This window comes from Coturnix japonica, chromosome 1 (genome assembly GCF_054131305.1).
Source record: "Coturnix japonica strain WE chromosome 1, WE-NBRP24, whole genome shotgun sequence".
Taxonomy (NCBI): Eukaryota; Metazoa; Chordata; class Aves; order Galliformes; family Phasianidae; genus Coturnix; species Coturnix japonica.
Window position 1 is genome coordinate 153,197,389 of NC_140663.1, and position 22,461 is coordinate 153,219,849.

The 22,461-nt window shown below is 41.3% G+C and overlaps 2 protein-coding genes across 5 annotated transcripts in view; one reads left to right on the forward strand and one right to left on the reverse strand.

Annotated features, from left to right (window-relative positions):
• LCP1 (lymphocyte cytosolic protein 1) overlaps window positions 1–3,980 on the reverse strand; it is a 37,728-nt gene extending 33,748 nt beyond the window's left edge. For 2 of the 3 annotated variants that reach the window (XM_085536141.1, XM_032442094.2), the window contains exon 1: window positions 3,864–3,980. The gene's annotated coding sequence lies outside the window, so the exon portion shown is untranslated. The remainder of the gene's footprint in view (window positions 1–3,863) is intronic. The other variant, XM_085536144.1, reaches the window with a different exon arrangement.
• A 78-nt stretch (window positions 3,981–4,058) lies between these two features.
• Window positions 4,059–21,846, forward strand: LRRC63 (leucine rich repeat containing 63). Of its 2 annotated transcripts, none has more exons than XM_015851775.3 (10): window positions 4,059–4,130; window positions 6,638–6,785; window positions 9,504–10,433; window positions 13,681–13,815; window positions 14,430–14,590; window positions 18,613–18,711; window positions 19,791–19,927; window positions 20,025–20,108; window positions 20,570–20,809; window positions 21,603–21,846. In XM_015851775.3, the coding sequence occupies exons 2-10, from the start codon at window positions 6,698–6,700 to the stop codon at window positions 21,763–21,765; spliced, it is 2,037 nt and encodes a 678-aa protein (XP_015707261.1). In that variant the 5' UTR covers window positions 4,059–4,130; window positions 6,638–6,697; the 3' UTR covers window positions 21,766–21,846. The 2 variants fall into 2 exon arrangements, with proteins under 2 accessions (XP_015707261.1, XP_032297982.1); XM_032442091.2 differs by having other exon boundaries at window positions 9,507–10,433.
• Window positions 21,847–22,461: the final 615 nt, after the last annotated feature.

The following is a 22,461-nucleotide window of genomic DNA, read 5'->3' on the forward strand; positions in this document are numbered from 1 at the left end:
GAAGATCCGCTCATACCTCGTCTTTCAATTTCTTCCCATAAGTTGGGAGGGAGTGTTGATCTGCCTGAGGGGAGAAGGGCACTACAGAAAGACCTGGATAGACTGGATCAATGGGCCAAAGTTAACGGCATGAGTTTCAATAGGGCCAAGTGTCGGGTCGTGCATTTTGGTCACAACAATCCCAAGCAACCCTACAGGCTTGGGGAAGTGTGGCTGGAGAGCTGCCTGATGGAAAGGGACCTTGGTGTGCTGATGGACAGTCAGCTGAATATGAGCCAGCAGTGTGCCCAGGTAGCCAAGAAGGCCAATAGCATCCTGGCTTGTATCAGGAATGGTGTGGTGAGCAGGACTAGGGAAGTCATCCTGCCCCTGTACTCAGCATTGGTGAGGCCTCACCTTGAGTACTGTGTTCAGTTTTGGGCACCTCAGTACAAAAAGGACATGGAGGTGCTGGAGTAGGTCCAGAGAAGGGCAACAAGACTTGTGAAGGGCTTGGAAAATCCACACTATGAGGAGAGGCTGAGGGAGCTGGGGCTGTTTAGTCTGGGGCTGAGGAGGCTGAGGGGAGACCTTATCGCTCTCTTCCAGTATCTGAAAGGTGCTTACAGTGAAAGTGGGGCAAGTCTCTTCTCCCTGATGACAAGTGACTGGATGAGGAGAAATGGCCTCAAGTTGCACCAAGGTAAGTTTAGGTTGGATATCAGGAAACATTTCTTCAAAGAAAGGGTAGTTAAGCACTGGAATAAGCTCCCCAGGGAGGTGGTTGAATCGCCATCCCTGGATGTGTTTAAGAGCCATTTAGATGTGGTGCTCAGGGATATGATTTAGTGTAGGGTTGTTAGAGTTAGGGTACTATGGTTAGGCTGTGGTTGGACTTGATGATCTTCAAGGTCTTTTCCAACCTGGGTAATTCTATGATTCTATGATTCCATGATAAGCCACAGAAGAAAAAACTATATTGACAACTTTCCAGTCACCCAGAAGCTTCTGTTTATACAAAAACTGGAGAATGCTCTCATGTAGCTTTTCATAATCCTGAAACAAAGAAGTACCTAATCTTAGATACGTGTCTTCCATGATTCAACTTGAAACTTCTCCATAACAGAAGATACTTGCTGCTTTTTGCATCTTTGCTATTTAACATGATCTGCATATAAAACTATGAAAAAGCAATATATATATATATTATATATATACATATATATTTGCCATTGACAGGGATAGGCAATTCCATTCCAACGTGGCAATGTTTGCTTAAAAAAAAAAAAACGAACAAATTATACGTTTAGAGAAGTTTAGAAGACTGCTTTATTTCCAGATTAAGCAATATAACAGGAAGATGACAGGAACTGTACTGAGGGAAGACAATCCTCTGATAGGAAATACAGCTATTTCTGTTTACAGGAACAAAGCTATGTTGTAAAATACTGAAGTCTTTGAAACAGTTATCTTTTCGCTGCAGTTTTACTGTGCTTTGTCTTTGGGAAAGTTGATTCCAGAAATCATAGTGACCTTTTTAACTAAAAAATTTATGGATTCATTGACATTAGTATAACATGGAATGTATGTGTTGCCATTCTGCTGTCCCAAAGATGCTGACATGAGTTTTAACCATGCCTTTCCATCCTAGAGTATCCAGTATAAAAAGGCTGAGAAGAAAAGACTGCAGATATATTTGGTCAAAAGGGACCAAAGTCATTTACCCATATTTCCTGCTCAGTGGATGATGTGAAAATGAAATGCTGCAAGGAAGGAGGCTTCTCTGATGTAAAAGCATGCATGCTTTCTTAGCTCATACGTATGACTGTTCCCAGCCAAAATCATAGAATCACAGAATATCCTGAGTTGGAAGGGACCCACAGGGATCAAGTGTAACTCCCGGCTCCAAGCAGTATCACCCAAAATCATAGAATCATAAATGGCCTGGGTTGAAAAGGACCACAATGATCATCCAGTGTCAATCCCCCTGCTATGTGCAGGGTCACAGACCAGGCTGCCAAAGGCACATCCAGCCCTCCCTTGATTGCACACAATCTATCTGGGCAAATGATCAACATTCTGCATGAAAATGGCTTGTAAAGATAAAACGAAACACTTACACCTTATTCTGAAGTTTTGTTTGCAGAAGAAAACCTTATGGAACAACTTCCATGGCTTCCTGAAACAGTAGTAGTTAAAGACATGCATTCACAATCTAGAAAGTCTACTAATGCTCCAACAGCTCTGTATCCATCCTGTACTGGGGGCCCCAGGCTTGGACACAGTACTGCAGCTGGGGCCTTGTGAGGGCAGAGTAGAGGGGGACAGTCACCCCCCAGCCTCAAAACTGAAGTGTGGGTTCTGCACTAACAAGGAAAATCGTATCATTTCTGATGGAGGACCGTATGTTCAAGAGAAAAAACTGATGGATATCTGTGATGATCACTGTGGAAGCAGCTAATAGACTCCATCCAACCAACCAGCCACCTGGGGCAGATCATTAGTGATCTACCCAAAAGGTTCCATCCAGACAGAGCCTTGCTAGGCCGCACTGCCACAGTGCCATCATTACCTGCACCATTGGCTCACCCCCACAACACCAGGTGTAGTGGGGCTCAGCCAACAACAAACCCTGTTCAAGTCAGCATTCAGCTGAAGAGAAAGTACACATTTTGGCATGGGCTTGTTTAATTACACCTACTGCTGCTCACCAAATCAAAGCAAAGACCACAGCCCAGTGCCATGTTGTCAACAGCACCAACACAAACAGCAGGAAGACTCCGATCTCCTGTTATGCTTCTAGGCTTCCCCAAAGGCATCACTTCCAAGGATTCCCAGTCCCAGGTGCATGCTCTGGTCCTATCTGACCTAAAGGTACCATGAGTCACCCCATCCCACCTCCCACAGAGCACTGGGATGGAGCTGCAATGGGTTCCCACCATAGTCCTTGGTAGCCACACCTCCATGGAGACATCAATGTCACTGCTGTGCAGAGATGGTGACATGGTGGGTCCTGCCCCAATCAGCTCACAGCCCAACACGGGAGGGCTGATGGTGCAGATGTCAGAGGTATCTCTGAACTGTGACGCTCTGATTTTAATCTTGCAATGCTTAGCACGGGAACAAACGATCAATGAATCACTCGGGCATACTATCGATCCTTGAGTGATGATTACATAAAACGAATGTAAATGCCTCAGTGCCTCACACAAATAATTCCCCGCTGGCGTCTGCTATGCGTGTTGCGGCCATACCTTTAATTTCATTTACATGGTTTCATTTATAGGAGATTTTTCCCTCATCCTCTGCCCCTCACTGACCTTTACCCATGCACAAGGGAGGAGCAGAAGCAGAGGGAGCGCAGGGAGGGACATCGATCGCTTCCACTCTGGGAAGAAAGCATTATAACCTTGCAGGCAGGGGACAAACAGCAGAGTCATCTGCAACACACAAACAGCTTCTCTCCACTTTCCATAGCGAGTCAAAGAAATGACCTTCAGATATTCTCCAAACTAGCACTGCTTATAAAGGAGTTGTCATTTGGGGAGGGGGACTCTGTGGATAAAAAAAAGGAACGTAGAGAACAAACGCTGAGATATATAAAGTATATAAAGGTGGTTTGGGGACACAGAACGTTGGCGTAAGGGTGTATTCATCACTCCGGTCCAACAGAGCTGCCGGCACCGTGTGCCCTCAGCCCTCAGCTCCGTGTCCCTCACAGCCGACTCTTCCATCCCCGGAGCGCACCGACACCGCACACCGCGTGTTAAGCCCCCAACCCAGCCGTCCGACCCCGGTTACCCCCGCACTCCCTCGGTTACCCCCGCACCGAGCCGCCCTGGATCCTACAGCGACTCCTACCCGTGCGGCGCAAGGATAATTACCAGCCAAGAGGCACGATGCAACAGGCGGTGCCGGCACCCGGCGCGGGGCGGGCGGGATACCGCAATCCCACCGCCTGCCGACACCCGCTCCGCGCCGGGACGCGACACCTGCACCCCGCCCCAATCCTCTTTGACCCGCCCCCTATTCAATAAGACCAGGCCCCTTGTGCTAAGCCCCGCCTCACAACCACATAACTACGCCCCCACCCAGCCCTACTCGCTGAGGTGGCTGTTGGCGGGAGCTGCTCCTGAGGAGGCAGGTGTAGGGTGAGTTTCCTCTCAGGCACCTCAGATCCTACGTGAAGTGAGATGGAGCGGTTATGGCTGCCTGTGTTTCTCTGGAGTTTTTACCCCGAGCCAACTGCTTGCACTCACTGCCAGAAGCAATTTGTCTCCATTTGCATCCTCAGTCTTCAGTTTCTTTTCCAGTCCGTTCTACCGCTGGTGGTTTGCAGGCAGTGCTCCTCAAGGTATTGGTGAACAGTTATGGCTGTCAGGTGAAGTTCCTGATGGCTAGAAAAAAAGGCAATCACAGAATTATCAAGGTTGGAAAAGACCTAGAAGATCATCTAGTCCAACCATTACCAATACTTCCCAGCTAAATCATATTCATCAACACAACATCCAGACGTTTACTTGAACACTCCCATGGTCGGTGACTCCACCACCTCCCTGGGTAGTGCATTCCAATGCCTGACTACCCTTTTTGAGAAGTAATGGTGTCACACCTGTGTTTAAAGATAGAAAGAATGACCCAGGGAACTACCAATCTGTCAACCTCACCTCAGTGGTGGGGGAACAGCAGATCCTCCTGAAAGCTATGCTAAGATACATGCAAGTGAGGGAGGTGATATGGGATAACCAGCATGGCTTCATCAGGGGTACGTACTGCCTGACCAAACCTCTTGCTTTTTATGACGGTGAAGCAGTGCCAGTGGACAACCACCAGACAACACCAGACTTCAGTAAGGCTTTTGATATGGTCCCATGTAACATCCTTCTCTTCAAAATGGAAAGATACATGTTTATCAGGTAGGTTGGAAGGAGCTTTTTCTCTCAGAGAGTAGTCAGGCACTGGAATGGCTGCCCAGGGACGTGGTGGAGTCGCCATCCCTGTCATTGTTCAAGAAGCACCTGGATAGGGAGCTAGGAGATATGGTTTAGGGGTTTCCTGTAGGCATGGTAAAGGGAGGACAGTTGGACTAGATGATCTTATAGGTCCTTTCCAACCTTGTGGTTCTATGATTCTATGATTCTATGATTGTTCAGTGGATGAGGAACTGATTACAAGACTCGGATGGTAAGATGTAGTGAATCACCTAGGAAGTCAAGACATGACTATGGAGTGTTTTTTGTTTTTTTTTTCCTGTTCTTGAAACTGACCTTTGGCTTGGTAAGAATTCCTGCATTGTGGGTTGTTGTTGTTATTGGTTTATTATCATTATTATTATGCTTGCTGTGATGTTTGACTACTTGTTCAAACTTGCCGTGGTTAACATTGAACTCCAGGCTTCCTTTTTAAGCTTCTGCCTCTTCCATTATTCATCCCCTTATGTGGGGATGCAGTATTCAAGAGGCATCTGGATGAAAAGCTATAAGATATGGTTTAGTGGCTTGTGGTAGCAATGGTAATGGGAACATGGTTGGACTAGATGATCTTGAAGGTCCTTTCCAACCTTGTGATTCTATTATTCTATTGCCATTCAATTTTGTAAGGTAAATGTCAAATCTGAACTTGATCCTGCTCACATGCTTCAGGACTGTGTTCATTCTTTCCATCACAATTTTTGTTGATCACAGTCTTTATAGTGCTATACTTCCATTTAAATTAATCTTGTCCACGTGGAAATCTGCTTTGAAGTCTCAAGCTTAGCTATTTTCAAAATGATCCACTGAAGTATTTTTGTCTCCTAGAGATCCCCTTGTTCTCAGGTTCATGTGAGAATTTTCTTAATCTTTGTAGATGTTCCCACGAGCCAGTAGTTTTCTGATTACAGCACTTCTCATTTCTCACCATCTCTGGTTTGCCTTCTGTGCTTTCCTTCTGATTACAAGTTCTTTAAGGCTGTGTCTTTATGTTATTTCATGTCTTATGTCATATTAGCTCTATATCATAACAACAGGAAATAAAAAACTTAAACTCTTTAATCTGGAACGTACCTAACCTTGAAAATCACTGCAAAGCAGAAATGTGGTAAACTTGGCTGGTGGTGAGAGGACTTCTGAAACCAAATCAGGAGTTCTATGGTTTAAATCAATATCATCGTATGCGATCATAATCTAAAAGGAAGCCGGAAAGAAGCATAAATACACGACTTGCATACTCAGCTATTTTTTTTGTTTTCTAAACTGGGTTAACTGTTGCTCATACTAAATCTGTTTATCCAGCAGAAAACTATTTCTGACACCTTTCAGAATGCATAACGTGGGGTGCTTCTCTAATTTCCTGCTCCTCCTTTTCCTCAGACAAGGAAAACTTTGCCTTCTGTGAGGCAAAAAAAAAAGTGCTGAAAATCATTCTTTAGTGGAAGCATTCCAAGGTTAATGGAATAGCTCTTCCAGGTTCTTTTTATAATATCACTGATTTATTTCTTGAAACACTAATGATAATTAGAAAAACTGTTGAACTGATCACTAAGGGAACGTCTTTCCCTTTCTGGCCACTTGTACCATGTTAATGATTCTTGTATTGCCCAGTTTATATGAGCAGACCATTCATAGTTCAGCACATTAAACTGTAGATGACCATTTCTTTTGTTTTGTCTTCTTGACAGATTTTTCTCATCTTTGGAAACATCTTCAGCCATCTGTCAGGAACAAAGGCAAAGCAGAAAATGACTGAGCAGCCAAAACTACTTCGTAGACCTCTGCCTCGTAAGGTGCCATCTAAACTGTCTACATCAAGGGAGAAGGTTGGTAAAGGTAAATTATATAAAAACAGTTCTTGTAGTGCATAGTTTCAAATTCCTTATGTTCTCTGCAGTTAACATGGAAGAAGATGAATCTGTTGGTTAATCTGTACATTCACAACAGAGCATAGGGAATTACCCATGCTGGCTTCAGTCAGGCAGTTCTAATGCTGAAGCTCCTTGGCAGTGCAATATGGAAGGTGCTGAACAAGGTTAATGTTCAGTGCAAGCATACTAATGCATGTTGATGCTAGCTCAGCCTCATAGCGAGTGCAAAATGTGCTGCAGGTGGTCTATTTGTTATTGCTGTGGCTGGTCAACAAGTGATCTACACTAATCATAGAATCATAAAATGGTTTGGGTTGGAAGAGACCTTTGAGAACATCTAGTTCTAACCCCCTGCTATAGGCAGGGACGCTTCCCTCTAGACCAGGTTGCTCAAAGACCCATCCAGCCTGGTCTTACCAGCAAGTGTTGTAAGCTGCTAGAGCAAAGCATTGTGAATAGGACTGTGTGATTATCTGAACCACTGCATCTCTCTGGGAGAAAGTTTATGTAAAATAGTGGAAGATTAGTTGAGACAGGTGTAGGAACCTGAGTCTGCCACTTTTCTGACTTTAGCTTGTCCGAGAAAATAAGATAAAACATGAGAAACTGATGGTTTTGGGAAAAGTTGTATTGGAACAGATGAGAGTCAAACCATTGGGGTAGTGATATACAACTTAGATTGAGAGAAAATAAGAAAAAATATTCTGGGGAGATGGTTATATTCTTAAAATTCACGTTCATGTAAAAAGACATATATGAGCTTGTATTATTCTAAGGGCATCGGGGAAATCTATTTAAGAACAAGAAACTTGCAGTGCAGTATGGTTCAGAAATAAATAGGCATTTTATGTGCCAGTATACATGAATGAAAAGCTCTTTTCGGTTTATATAAAGTAGCTATTGATTAAATATTTAAGCACTAACCTTTAAAAATAAAAAGAGAAAAACAATAAAATGATCCATAATAAAATATTTTTAACACAAGCGATGTAAGAAGCTGGAAGCTATTCACTGATCCTGAAACCAGATCTATACAAAAGATTATTGGTGTTTGAACAGATTCACTGACTTCAGTCAAAACTGTGAGACCCTGGGATCTGCTGTAGAAAGGTGGCATACAGAATTTGTCAACGTTTTGTTTCTCTCACTGATTCACATGTGAAAATTAATGTAATATAAAATAATAAAAATCATATCAAAGATCAGTGCTGTCCCTACAAACTGATCTAAAGAGAACAGAACATTTACTGCTTTTTGTTTTCCTCTGGGTTCTGTAATTCTGTTAAGAGTATCTAAATAGCTAAAACTATTCTGTCTTCATGGAATCATGGAGACCACCAGAAGGAACAAAATATTTTGTATTATGTTTGAAATAAATTATAAGCAACTTTGTTGCAGCTCATTTGTTTATTAGGGGGGGGTTGTTTGGTTGGTTTTGTGGTTTTTTTAGAACACTGTCATGATATATTTGTAATTATTAATAGGTAACACTAACTGTAAAGGAATAATGATGACATATTGTGTAATATCTTTATGAAAGTACTAAAAATGTTAAGAAGAATTCAGTTAAAAAGAAGGCCTTGATATTATTAGGCCCTTCTGAGGACTATTTTGAAAGCCTGGTAAAATCCATTTGATGCATTTCCAGCCTGGTGCTGTTGAAACAGATGTAAGTATTTCTGGCTCAGGACCAGAGCTATGCTTCAATGATTTAAAACATTTTAAAAGTGATAGATAAGCCTTTTATCCTCGGAGTTTTATTGTGATGGCTTTTCTTGTAGTAGAGCATATGATTCGTGTTGGTTGCTATTTATAGATTATGTATTTATAAAGTACACCTGACAAGAATCCAAGATCAGTGCAATAAAGTTTGTTCAAGGATCATTTCTCCAAATGTAACCGTTGCACCTGACAGATACTTAAACAGCAGCATGAGCACTGATCAAAAAGCAACTCTTCAGCAATGGTGTTTCAATCATTTTTGGGGACAGAATTGTTTTGTGCTTCACGAAGTGTGAGACTGAGACCTGGGGCCAGGAGCTCTGAGCTAGGAAAGAAAGATGAGCCTTTTAGTGGTACGTCGTAACTGTTTTTTTCTGCAGATAACTATAGAAAGGGAGGATGTAATACAATAAAGCAGTTGACTGCAAATGCAGAAGAAATTTCAGGGAGATATGGTGGTGGACTGTGCCTGATAAAGAGCTTGAAGTTGTCAGCCACAATACTGGAGGGCAAGAAATCCAGGGAGATAACCCAATGGTCACAGCTTTTTTGGGGAGCTAAGCTGCAACAGAGAGCTAGAGAGAGTGGCTTCTGCTTTAGCAGGTCCCAGAAAATGAGTTTCCCTAGCAAAGGGAACAAAACATCAAGCTTATGGAACTATACAAGCTAAATGGAGAGTAATTTTGTAAGAATTTCTTGGTTGATAAAAGTGTTCAGGACTAATTACTTTCGGGTGCAGTACAGTTTGGAAGCAGGGGTCTAGCTGAGGAGCCAATAGACCTACAAAATGAGCCCTAGTAGCAAAGTGGCAATTATGTGAGGAGCATGAAATGAACCTCAGTGGTGTGGGATACTAGGGTTCAACAACATCGCACCACACATGCTACTCATTAAACTGAGATGAATAAGCTAAGTCAGTAGAATTTCTAAGCCTCATTCTCAATGTCTTTCTTGTTTTCAGCAGGCAGGGGTTTTGGACAATACCGAGCTAGAGCAGTGAAGAGTACGAATGATAAAAATGGAAAAGCAGTGCCTGACAGTTGTGCCAGTACTCAAGGGCAAGTCAAGCAGACAGATGTTTCCTTCAGCCATGGTCACGTTTCCCAGAATCCGGTGAAAACCCAGCCCAAAGATACATTCCTGTCTGTTCATCAAGGTCAAACACAAATCCAACCCAAAGATCTCCTTCAGTCTCTGTACCAGTCTGGCAGTGTCCATCCCCAGTCTGACCACATTTCTTCTTGTCCAGTACATTTCCAACACCGACATGTATGTCAGTTTAATCAAGATAGTAAATATGGACAAACACAGGTCCAGTCCAAAAAGACAGGTTTTTATGACCAAAGGAGAGGTTTGAAAACAACTTTCCCCTCAGAAGACGTGAAGCAGAAGGGTGATCTAGTTTTTAAGAATAATAACTCTGCACATTGGTCTTTACGAGGCAACGCTGCAAGCTTGGTCGATCAATATGAAATTATCTGCTCATGCAGCCAAATCCCAAACCAAAGCAAAGAGAAAAATGTGATTTCTTCCAAAATTCCTAGGAGAGATTTTATTCTTACTACAAGTCCCAGTGGGCCTGATTACTTCTCATTTTGCAAGAATCATAAATGCTCTTATATGAAGCGTCAAAAATTACAGAGCGCTGGCCCTGTCCATTCCACTCCTCCTGTATTTACACTGGAAAGTTTAGCTGCAGGTTCTTCTCACCATCTGCCTTTGAAGACAACACTCAAAAAGCCAATTGTTTCCCGCTACAACTGTGAAGTCCTCAGTAAACGATTAATGACTGAAAACAGGAGTTTGCAGACTAAAGTTAACACGGTGATTTTGGCTGACATTGCTTTACCTGCAGATGAAACAAGAAAGCCTGAGCAACAGAAGTTCCTAGGTAATTAACATTAAACATTGTAGTATCTTTTTTGTTGGCACGGTGTTTTATTATAAACATTTTTCTAACAATCTCTTGCAGGGGGGAACGGAAATCTTTGTTTGTGTCTTTGAATTTGGGTCTTTGAATTTACCCTCATTACTTGAGAAATAATTAGTACAGAATGATAGTTTGTGGTAACTAAAGGAAATGTTGTGTCTTCAGGTAACAGCAAGTGTGATTTAAATGTATGTAACTTCATTATAACAGATGGTGTATGGGAACTGTTCATTTAAGTCTTTGAAAATGGTGGGTCCATTAATCACCAGGGTTTAGGAAGGCAATTCTGACCCTTGTATGGGTCTTTGGCCTTGTTTTCTTGTATCTTACTGAATGCAAAATGAAGAACATACTTAGAATCATAGTATCACAGGATCATTAAGGTTGGAGAAGACCTCTAAGATCATCTAGTTCAGCTGTCAGCCCATCACCATTACACCACTAACCATGTCCCTCATTTCTGTGTTTCTTGAACATCTCCAGGGATGGAGACTCCACCTACCTACCTTAGCAGCCTGTGCTGGTGCTTGACAACTCCTCTGTAAATGAAACATTTCCTAATATCCAACCTGAACCTCCCCTGGTGCAACTTATGGCAATTCCCTCTCATCCTATCACAATTACTTGGGAGAAGAGGATGACCTCCACCTCACCATGCCCTCCTTTCAGGGAGCTGTAAAGAGCATTCGGGTCTCCCCTGAGCATCCTCTTCTCCAGACTCAGCCATCCCAGTTCCCTCAGCTGCTCTTCATAAGACTTGTGCCCCAGACCCTTCACGGTTTCAGTGTCCTTCTCTGGTCATGCTCCAGCTTAAGATATATTTGTTTTTGCAGGATTTTATTCAGAACTGACCAGTGTCCTACTGTGTCTTGTATTAATGATATTGGATATTGCAAAAATAGTTGAGCTGATGTAAGCCAGAAGAAGAGAAAAGTAGAAGGAAGAAGCAATGAGGAATTCTGTATCCTGATGTTGCTTCCAGTCACATAGAAGCTTGGAACCTCAGCACTAAAGACTCTGCCTGAGCTGGAGGAAGAGCAGTGAATTCCCTAGAGGATTAATTTTAGCTTTCTCAGTGCTTCTCCAACTAAGTTTCCTTCCACAGCTATAGTAGAGAAAAGCCTTCCATGGGTTCCATCCTGGGATGCCTTAAAGTGAAACTGGGTTTAACAAAGTTTAAAGGCACGGAGGTACACCCAAAAGCTGACATTTTTTAATTACCCTGCATGAATTCAGCCTTTTTTCTCTTAGACAGCCAAGTCTCAAACGTATTCCTTGGTATCAGTTTTCTACTACTGACAAGTGATTAACTGTGACTCATGGGAAGGAGTGTTTGTCTCATTCTTCCACTGTGGCAGTCTAGAAGCAGGTACAGTTATTTCTGTACTATCGCTATAAATCATTAGCTCAGTGGAAATGGTGTGTCAGTGCATGGTAATAATATGAAAGGTGGAAATGCACAGTCTCAAATAGTGGTCACGCTTAGGGACTGTGTGTGCTTTGGCACAGGAGATGCAATTCTGGTTATTGACGTGTTTCTGTTGCATAGGCACAGCCTCAAGATGGAAGCTGGTACTGCAGTGTCCCTTTCTCCCTCTCCTTCTCAGGCGGAGGCATCCCTTCTTCCTAACTTTGAGTGTTACCTCAGAACCATTTTTAAAGAGATCTGTGAAGCTGGCAAACCACTGCTACCTTAAGTGGTGCATGCTGAAACTGAAACCCCAGGGAGGCAGTTCATACCACCCAATGTGATAGCCCTCAAGTTGATCACTTAATCATAACTAGTAGTGCATGCTTCTTCCTTAACCCACGGAGAGAGGGACAGAAACTTTCAGAAGGCTTTTCAGAAGTACTAACCCAAGGTAGACATCTAAGATGAACGGAATGAATGAAACACAAAGTAGATATCTACTGTTTGACCATTTACAATAAAATACCGCTTTGCAGTGACATTTAGTGACTGCCACTTTATGTTATACACCCATGGTCAGCTGCATGAAAAGGAGCAGACCATGGCAATGCTATTTTAAGCACATAAACTCAAAGCTGTTCACTGTAGCCAGCAATGAGGCTCTATTCTGGCTGCTGCACCACAGATGATTGTGATGGTGATTGTGGCTTAGAGGAAGGCGTTACTTGAGATTAATTGAGAGAACCAGTAAATGGAGTTTGTGCAGCTGTTAAGCTATATATTTGTTCACCTCCTGGTACTGGTTGGGTGAATTATTGTCTGATGTTGGATTTTAGTGCTGAAAATGCTTTTCTGTGAAACTCTTTCGTAACAGTGTCAGCATAAACCTTTTTATGATCAATCTTTTTATGATCAATCTTAGGCTCAGATTTTCTAGGACATAATTACTTCTTATGCAGGCTGGGCCCAGCTGGCTGGAAAATGTTTTGCACAGAAGACTTGGTGGATGACAAGTTTAATGTGATCCAGCATCACGTCCTTGTGGCAAAGAAAACCACTCACGTATTGACAATATTATAAGAAGCATAGCCAGCAGTTCAATGGAGGTGATTATAGCTTCATATTCAGCAGTTGTAAAGCCACACCTGGAGAACTGTGTCCAGCTTGGGACTCCCAGCTATAGGACAGATATCGATACACTCCAGCAGAGGCTGACAAAAATGGTCAGGAAACTGAAGCAGCCGACATACGAGAGACTGAAAGTTGAGTTTGTACAGTCTGGAGAGGAGATGCTTAAAGAGTGCTCCTACTTCTTAAAGGGACAGCTTAAAGGGGGATCCTACTTCTGTCTTCAGCTAGTCAAACTCTTCTCAGAAGTTCATGGTGACAGAGAAGAGGCAACTGACACCAGCTGGGAAATGGAAAGTCCTCATTAGATATAAGGAAGCCTATGCTGTCTTGGTCAAACACTGGCACAGGCTGCTAGGAGAAGTTGTGGATTTACATCCTTGGAGACAACCAGCAGGAAAAGGCCCTGAGCAACCTGATCTAGTCCTGCTTTGAATAGGTAGATGGATCTGATCTCTTGGAGATCCTTTTCATTAAGAATTATTTTATGATTCTGTGTGTTTCTTGTACCTACTGAAGCTTTAAAATGTATCTCTTATATCTAAAGTCTTTCTTACTGCATTTGAATAATTTGTAGGGCTTTTGTGCAATCAGATTCTGAACCATATATATTAAAGAATCTATTTCTTGTGTATGCAACATCTGCTATTACTTTACACTTCTCTTTAGAAATGGCCTCACAAGAGAAAACAAGAAAATCTGATACACCAGAAGAAGTTTTGCAAGAACAAAAGACAGAAAAGGCGTATATTATACATTATGTAAAGTTAACCGATCCTGATAGAGAAGAAGGACCCCTTTCAGGTACGAACAAGGTTTATGTGCAGTAGTCATAAAATGGTGCGGAGATGGATCATTCTCAGAACTATGTCACGACAGCATCAGCCTGTAGGGGGCTACAGACACTACATAGTGTTGACGTAGCAAAGTAGTGGAATTATAGCGTAAGAAAATAATATACGATAGTGACCTGGCTTTGGAGTGACAGTGAGGTTGAAGGCACAAGACCTAAAGCACTCAGGAGAAAGGTGCTACTTCTGAACCTTTTGGGGTTCAAAAGCAATCCAACACAATGACGACTCTGTAGTCTCTATCTCAGCAAATAGTAACTATGGAGGAAGGCAAAATACTGTCATTACTGCAGGCCATAATCCAATTCTACTGTTTTTTTGGAATAAAGAACTATTCTCCTATCAAAGGAAGAGATTGTAAAGGACCTGCAAGCCTTATATTTCTATGCAGACATTCATGAGCCAAATGTATTACTATGTGAGAGTCTTGTCTGTGTTTGGCAACACAGAATATAAATCAGTAGATTCGGGAAGTCTGCAGAACACCTCTCATTCAGTCTTTATTATCTAATGTTTACTTTCCCTTAAGAAGCTCTGTAATGCTTGACATGCTTTTTCATATCATAGATGCTAATGATGCCCCTGACAGCAGTAGTGTGGAGGGTGACTGGGAAACCAGATTCCATTTTATGGCAAACAGGAAAGATGAAGAGGAAAAGCTGATATACAGATCCCAAGTGAAAGTATGGCATTGCTTCTTGAACAGGAAGACTGATCTCAGCCTTCAGGTATAGACATCAGAGATGCAGTACACAGAGTGCTGTATTTAATAGTCAGTTTTCATTCCAAGTATCTTTTGGTTTTGCAACATCATCCACAAAAAAGCACAATCTTAAAGTTGGTCCTGGAGAAATGAATGAAAAAAGAAGTGACTAGAATGATTAGAATGGTTTTGATAAAATTAGATCAGATGTAGGGATAGCTCTTTTACATGTCATTCAACCCAAATTATGTCAGCACCATGAAAAAGACTCACCAGATGTGGAAAATGAGAGAAAATTCCTCCTGCTTTTGGTAAGAAACCAGCAGAGATTTCTTATTTTCAGGGTTTCTGTGAGTTTGCCTGCTGATATAAACGTTGTCCATTCATGGATGTGAACCAGCCATTCTTGCCAGATAAAGCTTCAACCAAATTGATAGTTGGGATTCTCTGCCAGAATTCATGTTCCTGACTGTGAATGAACACAATGAAATAGTTTTCTATGCCACCTTTATATAAATGGTTTGGAGGCTTCAACCTACTGCCTGCTGCAGGCATTCATAGGAGTAGGAGCTGGTATCTGGATAAGCAAAATCCTTCTTGGAGGTAGACGGTGTTTCACATATAGACTTGAATTCTCAGAATAAATACATCTACTCCAAAGGTAGATGGGGAAAAACTGATCAGGGATTTGGGGAACAATTCTAACTTAAAACTTTCTGGTTTGCCTTAAGCAAATGCTGTGGGTAAGTTAGCTGTAAGTATTTAAATCCTTTTACTGGGATCTTGAAAGAACTGGTATTATTGTTTCCCATTCTATCATCTAGAAAACCTATTGAAATGTCAGTATTCCCAGTGAATTTGATCAGTATCTGAGACTGCTATGCTGTGATGAGGCTGCTTGGAAGAAATGATAACAAATGTCCCGTGTTGTTTGCCAGCAGCAATATGGTAAAAAACATTGCCTGATACCTGTTCATTTTGACATCCTCTGCTACCACGTACATAAGAACTGTCATTATCAAACTGAGCAGATTGTGTTACTTTATGATCCATTTCTGCAAATTTCAGCAAAATGGAAACTGGCAATGACAGAGATGGAAATACCAGAACTATCGTCATGAGCTAACGCTGCTGGAACTTCTCTTTTTTTAGTACTATAAAATACAAGTATTGATTTTTCACCTTCTCGCCAGCAATACCCTTAAGTGGTTATAGAAAAAGATATTTATAGAACTTTTTTTTTTTCTCTTTGCTGAGAAGTGTACAATAATTTAACTCTTCTGATATATAAATAACCTCCAAAGCATCCGAATCAATGGAGCTACTCCACACTTTACCAGCAAAGAGCTGAGATCTTCAGGTGATTCCTACTTATGTGGATAGGATATTTGTTGTTCAAATGGATGTTATTCAACCTATCCACATTTTACCTAGTTACTCAGTGAATTATTTGCTGATGTTGCTGTTATTTTGCATATCTATTTTGAGGCATCTCACTGGGCCTCACCTCAAACTAAAAACATCCTTTGTATATGGTCATCTCTGGTGAAATCTTCCTTGCTGTGCTGCATTTGCGCTTCATCAGGAGTAGCTGCAGAAATTATTTCAAATTACTTAAGAATACTCATATGCCACTGCAATGTCCCTGCCTTAGGGAGGCCTGTTCTCCTGATGCATGTTGCAGAGAGGTCCAGGCTTGCCTTGGAGTGAGCTGATGTTTTCACACCAAAATATGTGGTTGCAAGGATGGATCTGCAGGTTAGCCAAGTAGCACTGCATTGCTATGGCTGTGCTATTTCCCTTTCTGGAGCAATCTGGTCAGTTATTCCTAAAGTCTCCCCACTGCTACCTGAGAACAGACACTGTATAACTTCATGCAGCTTTTCTGAGTCCTCCAGTAATGGGAATGTGAAGATTTGTCACCTTGTACTTTTGTTATTTATGGGAGAACAGACAGACATGATGTTTTGATGTTTTGGACTGGGGTTGTGTGCCTTAAAATTGTCACCATGTCTAGAAATTCCAGAAGTCAGGGTGAAATCAGTAAAGATATCTGTGTAAAGGAATAGCGTGATCAATACTTTGAGTCATGCTAAGCTTTAAAAGCAAACTGAAAACTGGAGAGAGGCCTCAGTAAGCTTCATTGGCCACCACTGAAAATAAGTCCAAAATCCTCCAATACAATTAATATATAAAAGTCGTCAATGCTTTCAGTTTTCTTTCAGATATCTTTATCTCTGTTTTACAAAGCAGAGTCTTATTTGTCTAAGGCACCTTTCCTTTGAAGTATTAAAAAAGAAGTGTTGATTCATTAAAAGATTAAGTAACAATATTATTTTCCTGAGTTACAAAAAAAGTCAAAGAAGTTACCATTTGTTGAATATAAAACAATCCCAGATGTTATCCATATTGCTTTCTTTTGTGAACAGGAACTATTTTTTTCAGTGTCTGAGAAAGGTATTAGATATGAAAGCATGTTTTCCATGTTTTCATGCAACTCTACAGTAAGTATTGCTTTTGTGATTGAAGATGAAATTAGAAGGGCCAGCAGAAGCAATAAGGCACTCTGGAAATGGCAGAGGTACATTCCTTTTCCAGTCTCACTGACTGCCAGCCTTCCTGCTTAGTTCCAGCTGGGAATCCCAATGCCATCATCTGCTTTAAGCTGAAACAGGCCTAATTTCCGGGCTTTGCTGCTATTTCAGAAACCATTCACACATTTAGAAACAGAAACGCTTTGAACTGAAAAAGGGAAGGGCTTACATGTGAAGCAGAACCACTTCAATTCACACAGCTTAGTAAATGTCTTGTCAACATACTCCTTCTTGGGCTATGTTGGTTAGAACGCAAAGTGCCTCTGTTTCAATTCCACATCCTCAAAGAGCTTTACATTCATATATCTATTTACTATAACTCTTAGATTGTACTGTATTGTATTATAACCCTTAGATCCAGATTCGATATGACCACTAGCAATTTAGTAGATAGTGTATGTTATGAATACCGTGTATCTGCCATGAAAATGATAGGTAATTCTGGCCTACAAGGAACAAGAGGCTAGATTCATATATCTCTTATTTGAAATTGTATGTGACATTAATTAAATATTATCTCAGCATTTATGTAGTAACAATAACCGCATACTTTCTGGAGAGGTCATAATAATGCTGAAGCAGCATTCTCCCGGCAGAGCCTAGTATAGAACTTTCCATGTTAGATTTGAAAGTAAGAGTTCACTAAAGGAGCAAAAAAATGAAAAAGAGCTTCACTGCCTGAATCTGGAGATGTCTGGATTGCATGTTATGGGATTTTTGGATCCACTTTAGAGAGTGAGTGTATTCCAGAACTAGACTATATGGGTTGAGCTGATAAATCAGGTATACTTTAGGGAAAAAGGGAAGTCTAACATGGTTTGAACAACATTTGAAAGTAGGTGAAAAAGAAAAAGTAAGCCAAAAATCACAGAGCTTCGGGCAGCTACAGAACTGGGCCACTTATTTCATGGAATGATTAGGAAAGCAGCCAGAATGAGGGCACTAATAAGAGAGGATCTCGGTGCTCTTAGTGATTGCAGAAGGGAGATCCATAGCCAAAAGCTATTCTATGTAAGTGCAGCCTGTTCTCAAGCAGGCCAGCCAGGCAGGGCATGTGCCACCCAGTACCACTTGACCCATGGGAAGGGATTGCTTTTGGTATTTTGGTAAATTGAGTAGAAAGTTGCATTATGGACTGTGTCCATACTTGAGAAAAGAGAACAGGTTATTTGGACCTGATGGAAATGAGTGGGGATGACAGTGGAGGACTTTGTGGCAAGAGTCAAGGTGGGTTGGGCTTTGTGTTTGCTAACATTGTCTTCAGGCGTATCAGCGATGCTGCTTAAGCTGCCTGCATCCAAAGAAGAATCAAACTGTGGTATTTCTAACCTTTATGACACATCTGTGAGCCCTACGGAACTGTTCTTAAGGATGTTACTTACAGCATGTAAGTTAAAAGGCTGAGAGATTTCCTTACGCAGCTCACCCATTCTTTTATATACATTTCTTTTAGGCCTATTTTTTGTTTCACCTTCCAGACCTGACCCCATTGATGGATACACTGGTCCGCCTTAACTTGTCATTCAATAATTTACTCTTCTTTCCCACAGAGGTATGTACTGCTCATTAAGTCCAACCCCCAATTTCCCAGTGTCTTGTTTCTCCAAGCACTGCACATGACAGCATGCACACTATCATGCTTCCTGAGGCAGAGATAGCTATGTAGTTACATAGTCTCCTCCATTCAGGCTGTGTTTGCCTTGACAAAGGCTGTGCTTGGCCAACTTTACATTACAGATACAGACTGGAAGGGTTCTGGAGGTTCTCCAGTCCAAACTCTCGGTCAGAGCAGTGCTAGTTTAGACCTTCTCATGTCTTCCTCAACAGCACAGAGCCCCTGAGCTATAGGAGGTAAAACAATGTTTTTCAAACCTTTCCAAAATGTGATCCTGCCTTTCTGACTCACCATCTGTATGCAGCCAGGCATACAAGAGCTTAAGAAGTGAGATGAATAACTGAAGTAATAGTGCTCCTAGTAGCTAACAGTCCCCTTTGAAAACATTCACAACTCTTTTTTGTGATTTTGATCCGTGATTTGAAAAACACTGCAGTAGCCCTTTTAAAACTAGGAATCGTAGAATCACTAAGGCTGGAAAAACCTCCAAGAACATCCAGTCCAACCTTTTCTCAACCACCACTATTGCCCACTCAGCTACGTTTCTCAGCACAACATCTGAGTGTTTCAGAACCCTTTCAGGGACAGCGACTCCACCACCTGCCTGGGCAGCCCCTTCCAGTGTCTGACCACTCTTACAGGGAAAAAAAACACCTCATCAAATTGAAGAATATAAATCAGGTTATTTCTGTAGGGTCTTTTTAAATGCTGACCAAACAAAATATGTTTTTTGCCCATTTCCATTCACACGTTGTCAGCAGAAGCATCTTTGAAGTAGCACTTGATATTCTTCAGTTCTCAATTGCAGTGTTGTAATCAATACAGTAAGTGATTGGCAATTGTGTCTCATGCAGTATCTGCAGTAATACTAATCTATATATGCAGTAATTGTATTAGCTAATCTTATTATATTTGTTTCCCCATTCTTCCAGCATAGTTTACTGTTACAGAACAGTGACACACTGTGTGATGAACAGATGTTGGTTTTATCATCCCTTGTCCTCTTCCCTTCTCAGTTATTTAATATTAAATCCTTGCAAGTCCTTGTGCTCCGGAGCAACCCCATCAGAAAGATCCCAAATGACATTCACAAATTGAAGTCACTGAAGAAACTGACTATTTCCTTTAACTTGCTATCAGAACTTCCATCTGGGTAAGTTATTTTTAATTCATTGAGAGGTTTATTCTGATTTTTGCGTTTCTCTGTCATTTAGGTTTCTAATTCTTACTTCTGTTTTCTTTCTTTATAGCTTGTTTTTATTAGAAGATCTCTGGTACCTGGACATTGCCTATAATTATATTAGCTCTATTCCTAATGACATCAAGAACGTCAGGTATATAGGCAACATAAACTAAATTAAGGTTTCTACAGCATAATATGTGGACCATATTTGGATGTTAATTATAGAAGTGAACACGTAAGGAAGATTCAGTGTATGCTCTCTCTTCCTTCTCCTATCCTACGTGAAAAGCTCATTTAAACTGAAATGGTAAATGACAGCTGTATAACTGTGTCACTTGATGGTAGCTGTAAGTCAAATATTCACATGCAGAATGTGCTTGTTCTCTCATTTGGACCTACATACTTATCTTTCATGATAACTCAGATATTTAAATTGTATCTAGAAAAATGTTATAGGTACAATTTTATCCAGTATGTAAAGCATGCTGTAAGAAACACACTGTGTTGTATGCGTAAGTGGCTTAGTAGTTCATCTAATGAGAGTTAGGCAATTATGTAAACCATTGTCACATTATGATATGGTGTGAACAACCTATAACCTATAAATTACAGGAAGCTTGAGTATTTGAATGCTGAAGGGAACCAGCTCTCTGCTTTGCCATCTGGGGTTTTGAGTCTTCCACTAAAATTCCTCGGGATAGAAAATAATTTCATACACCCTTTGTTATGGAATGAGGAGATTCAGAACCAACCTCAGAAGCTGATTCATCTGGCTGCCCTTTGCTTCTCCACAAACAATCTAAAGGAAAGATACGACAACATCACAGAAGATATTAAAAAGATTTTGGATGAGTAAGTAACACAAAGTTACATCTCGTTTCCTTGCCCAACAGAGGAGTATTGTGTGCAAAAAATAGTTAGTTGGCTCCTAATGAGAAACTCTGCGAGTGTTAGGTGTGTGGAAGTCCATACTTTGTCCATTCCTTCACATGAAATTAGTGTTGATCAGTGAAATGCTACTAAATACTGCAGTAGTATTAATAGTTGTAGTTCCAGGTAGGTATACTCAGTTCACATTTTGAGTTTATCTGAGTGAATGTGAAAATACAGTTCATTAAGATTCATTGGATGCTGCATGCAAATACATTGTTCTGTTTAATATGCCTACGAGTTTACACAGCCACCTGTCCTCCAGGCAAAACTTGTGTTGCAGCTTCATGTTCTGGCTCTACATTGAGCCGGTCTGTTGGGAAGGGAGATTGAGCTGAAGCTTACAGCTGAGATGAAAATGATGTCAGCTCCAGTTCTGGGAATTGCAGTTATTTTCTTCCCTGCTTCTCCATTCCACCCCAACTGCACGGCACAACCTTCTATTTTTGATGTGTCCGTCTCCTCCTTCCCCAGGGGAGCCATGCAGGCTGTGCATTAAGGCTGGGGTAATTACTTCTTTGGAACAGAGCAGGCTTCTGCTAAAGTGGAACTGAGGAAATTTAAGCATCTTCTTCTATGATTCTTCATAGTCATTCTGAGGCCAGATAATTTCTTTTAGTTGTGCTTTTGAGTGAGGAAGTAGAACGGCTGTGGGTGGGTTTGTAGCCTTAGGAGGAGGATGCGAAGTCTTTGATCTAATTTCTTACCGTTTCAGTTTTACTGTCTGTGACTGCTGCAGTGGACCTCGATATGGCGAAGGACTTCAGCTCGTCCAAATGTACAGAAATAATGTATTTAAATTTGGAAGGCTTCCTTTTCACTTCTATGCCTGCTCATCGTCCTGCCATAGAAACTTTGCGTCTCAGCCTGAAGTTTGACTACGGTGCTTTGTGAAAAGGTATCTGGGCTGAAGAGGAACTGTGAATGGGATAAAATAGTTCAGAAATGCGAGATCTTGTGTTGTGTCATTCAGGTGGACGGCCTGGCACTCTGCTGGTGTGACGGGATCACTTGCTGTGACTCCATCCTTCTTAAAGTGCTTTCAGCTCTGAATGGTCTGCTTCATGTCAATGAATATGTAGCTGTATTGAAATGAAATGCAGACTCAGCTCTATGTAAAGTCAGTGAAGTTAGATGCTGACCCTGTGTTTCCTCAGTGGGGAAGACAGCCTACAACAGATCAGGGATCAGAGCTCCTTCTTCCAGTTTTGTGTTTGTAGTACAGCACAGTCAATGCTTTGTGTTGTTTCCCACCTCGTATCAGTGAAAGTGTTAAAATATACAAAGACACTGAAACTCATTTGCCATTATAGGAAAGTAAAAAACTTAAATCATCTGATTTTATTATCAATCAATACGGCTGCTGAACTGTGACGTGTAGCAGATTCTTTGCATCTTTAATTAAATGATCAAAATCCATTATAAAGGCAGCTATGACCCAGAGACAGTCCAGAGGGAGGAAGAGGGAAAAGCTAAGGGAGAGATGGAAATCTAATGGCATTCTTGACTGGCACTCTACTGGGATGATTCACAAGGAGTCGAAACTGCCTCAGCATAAGCAGTGCTTTTCACCT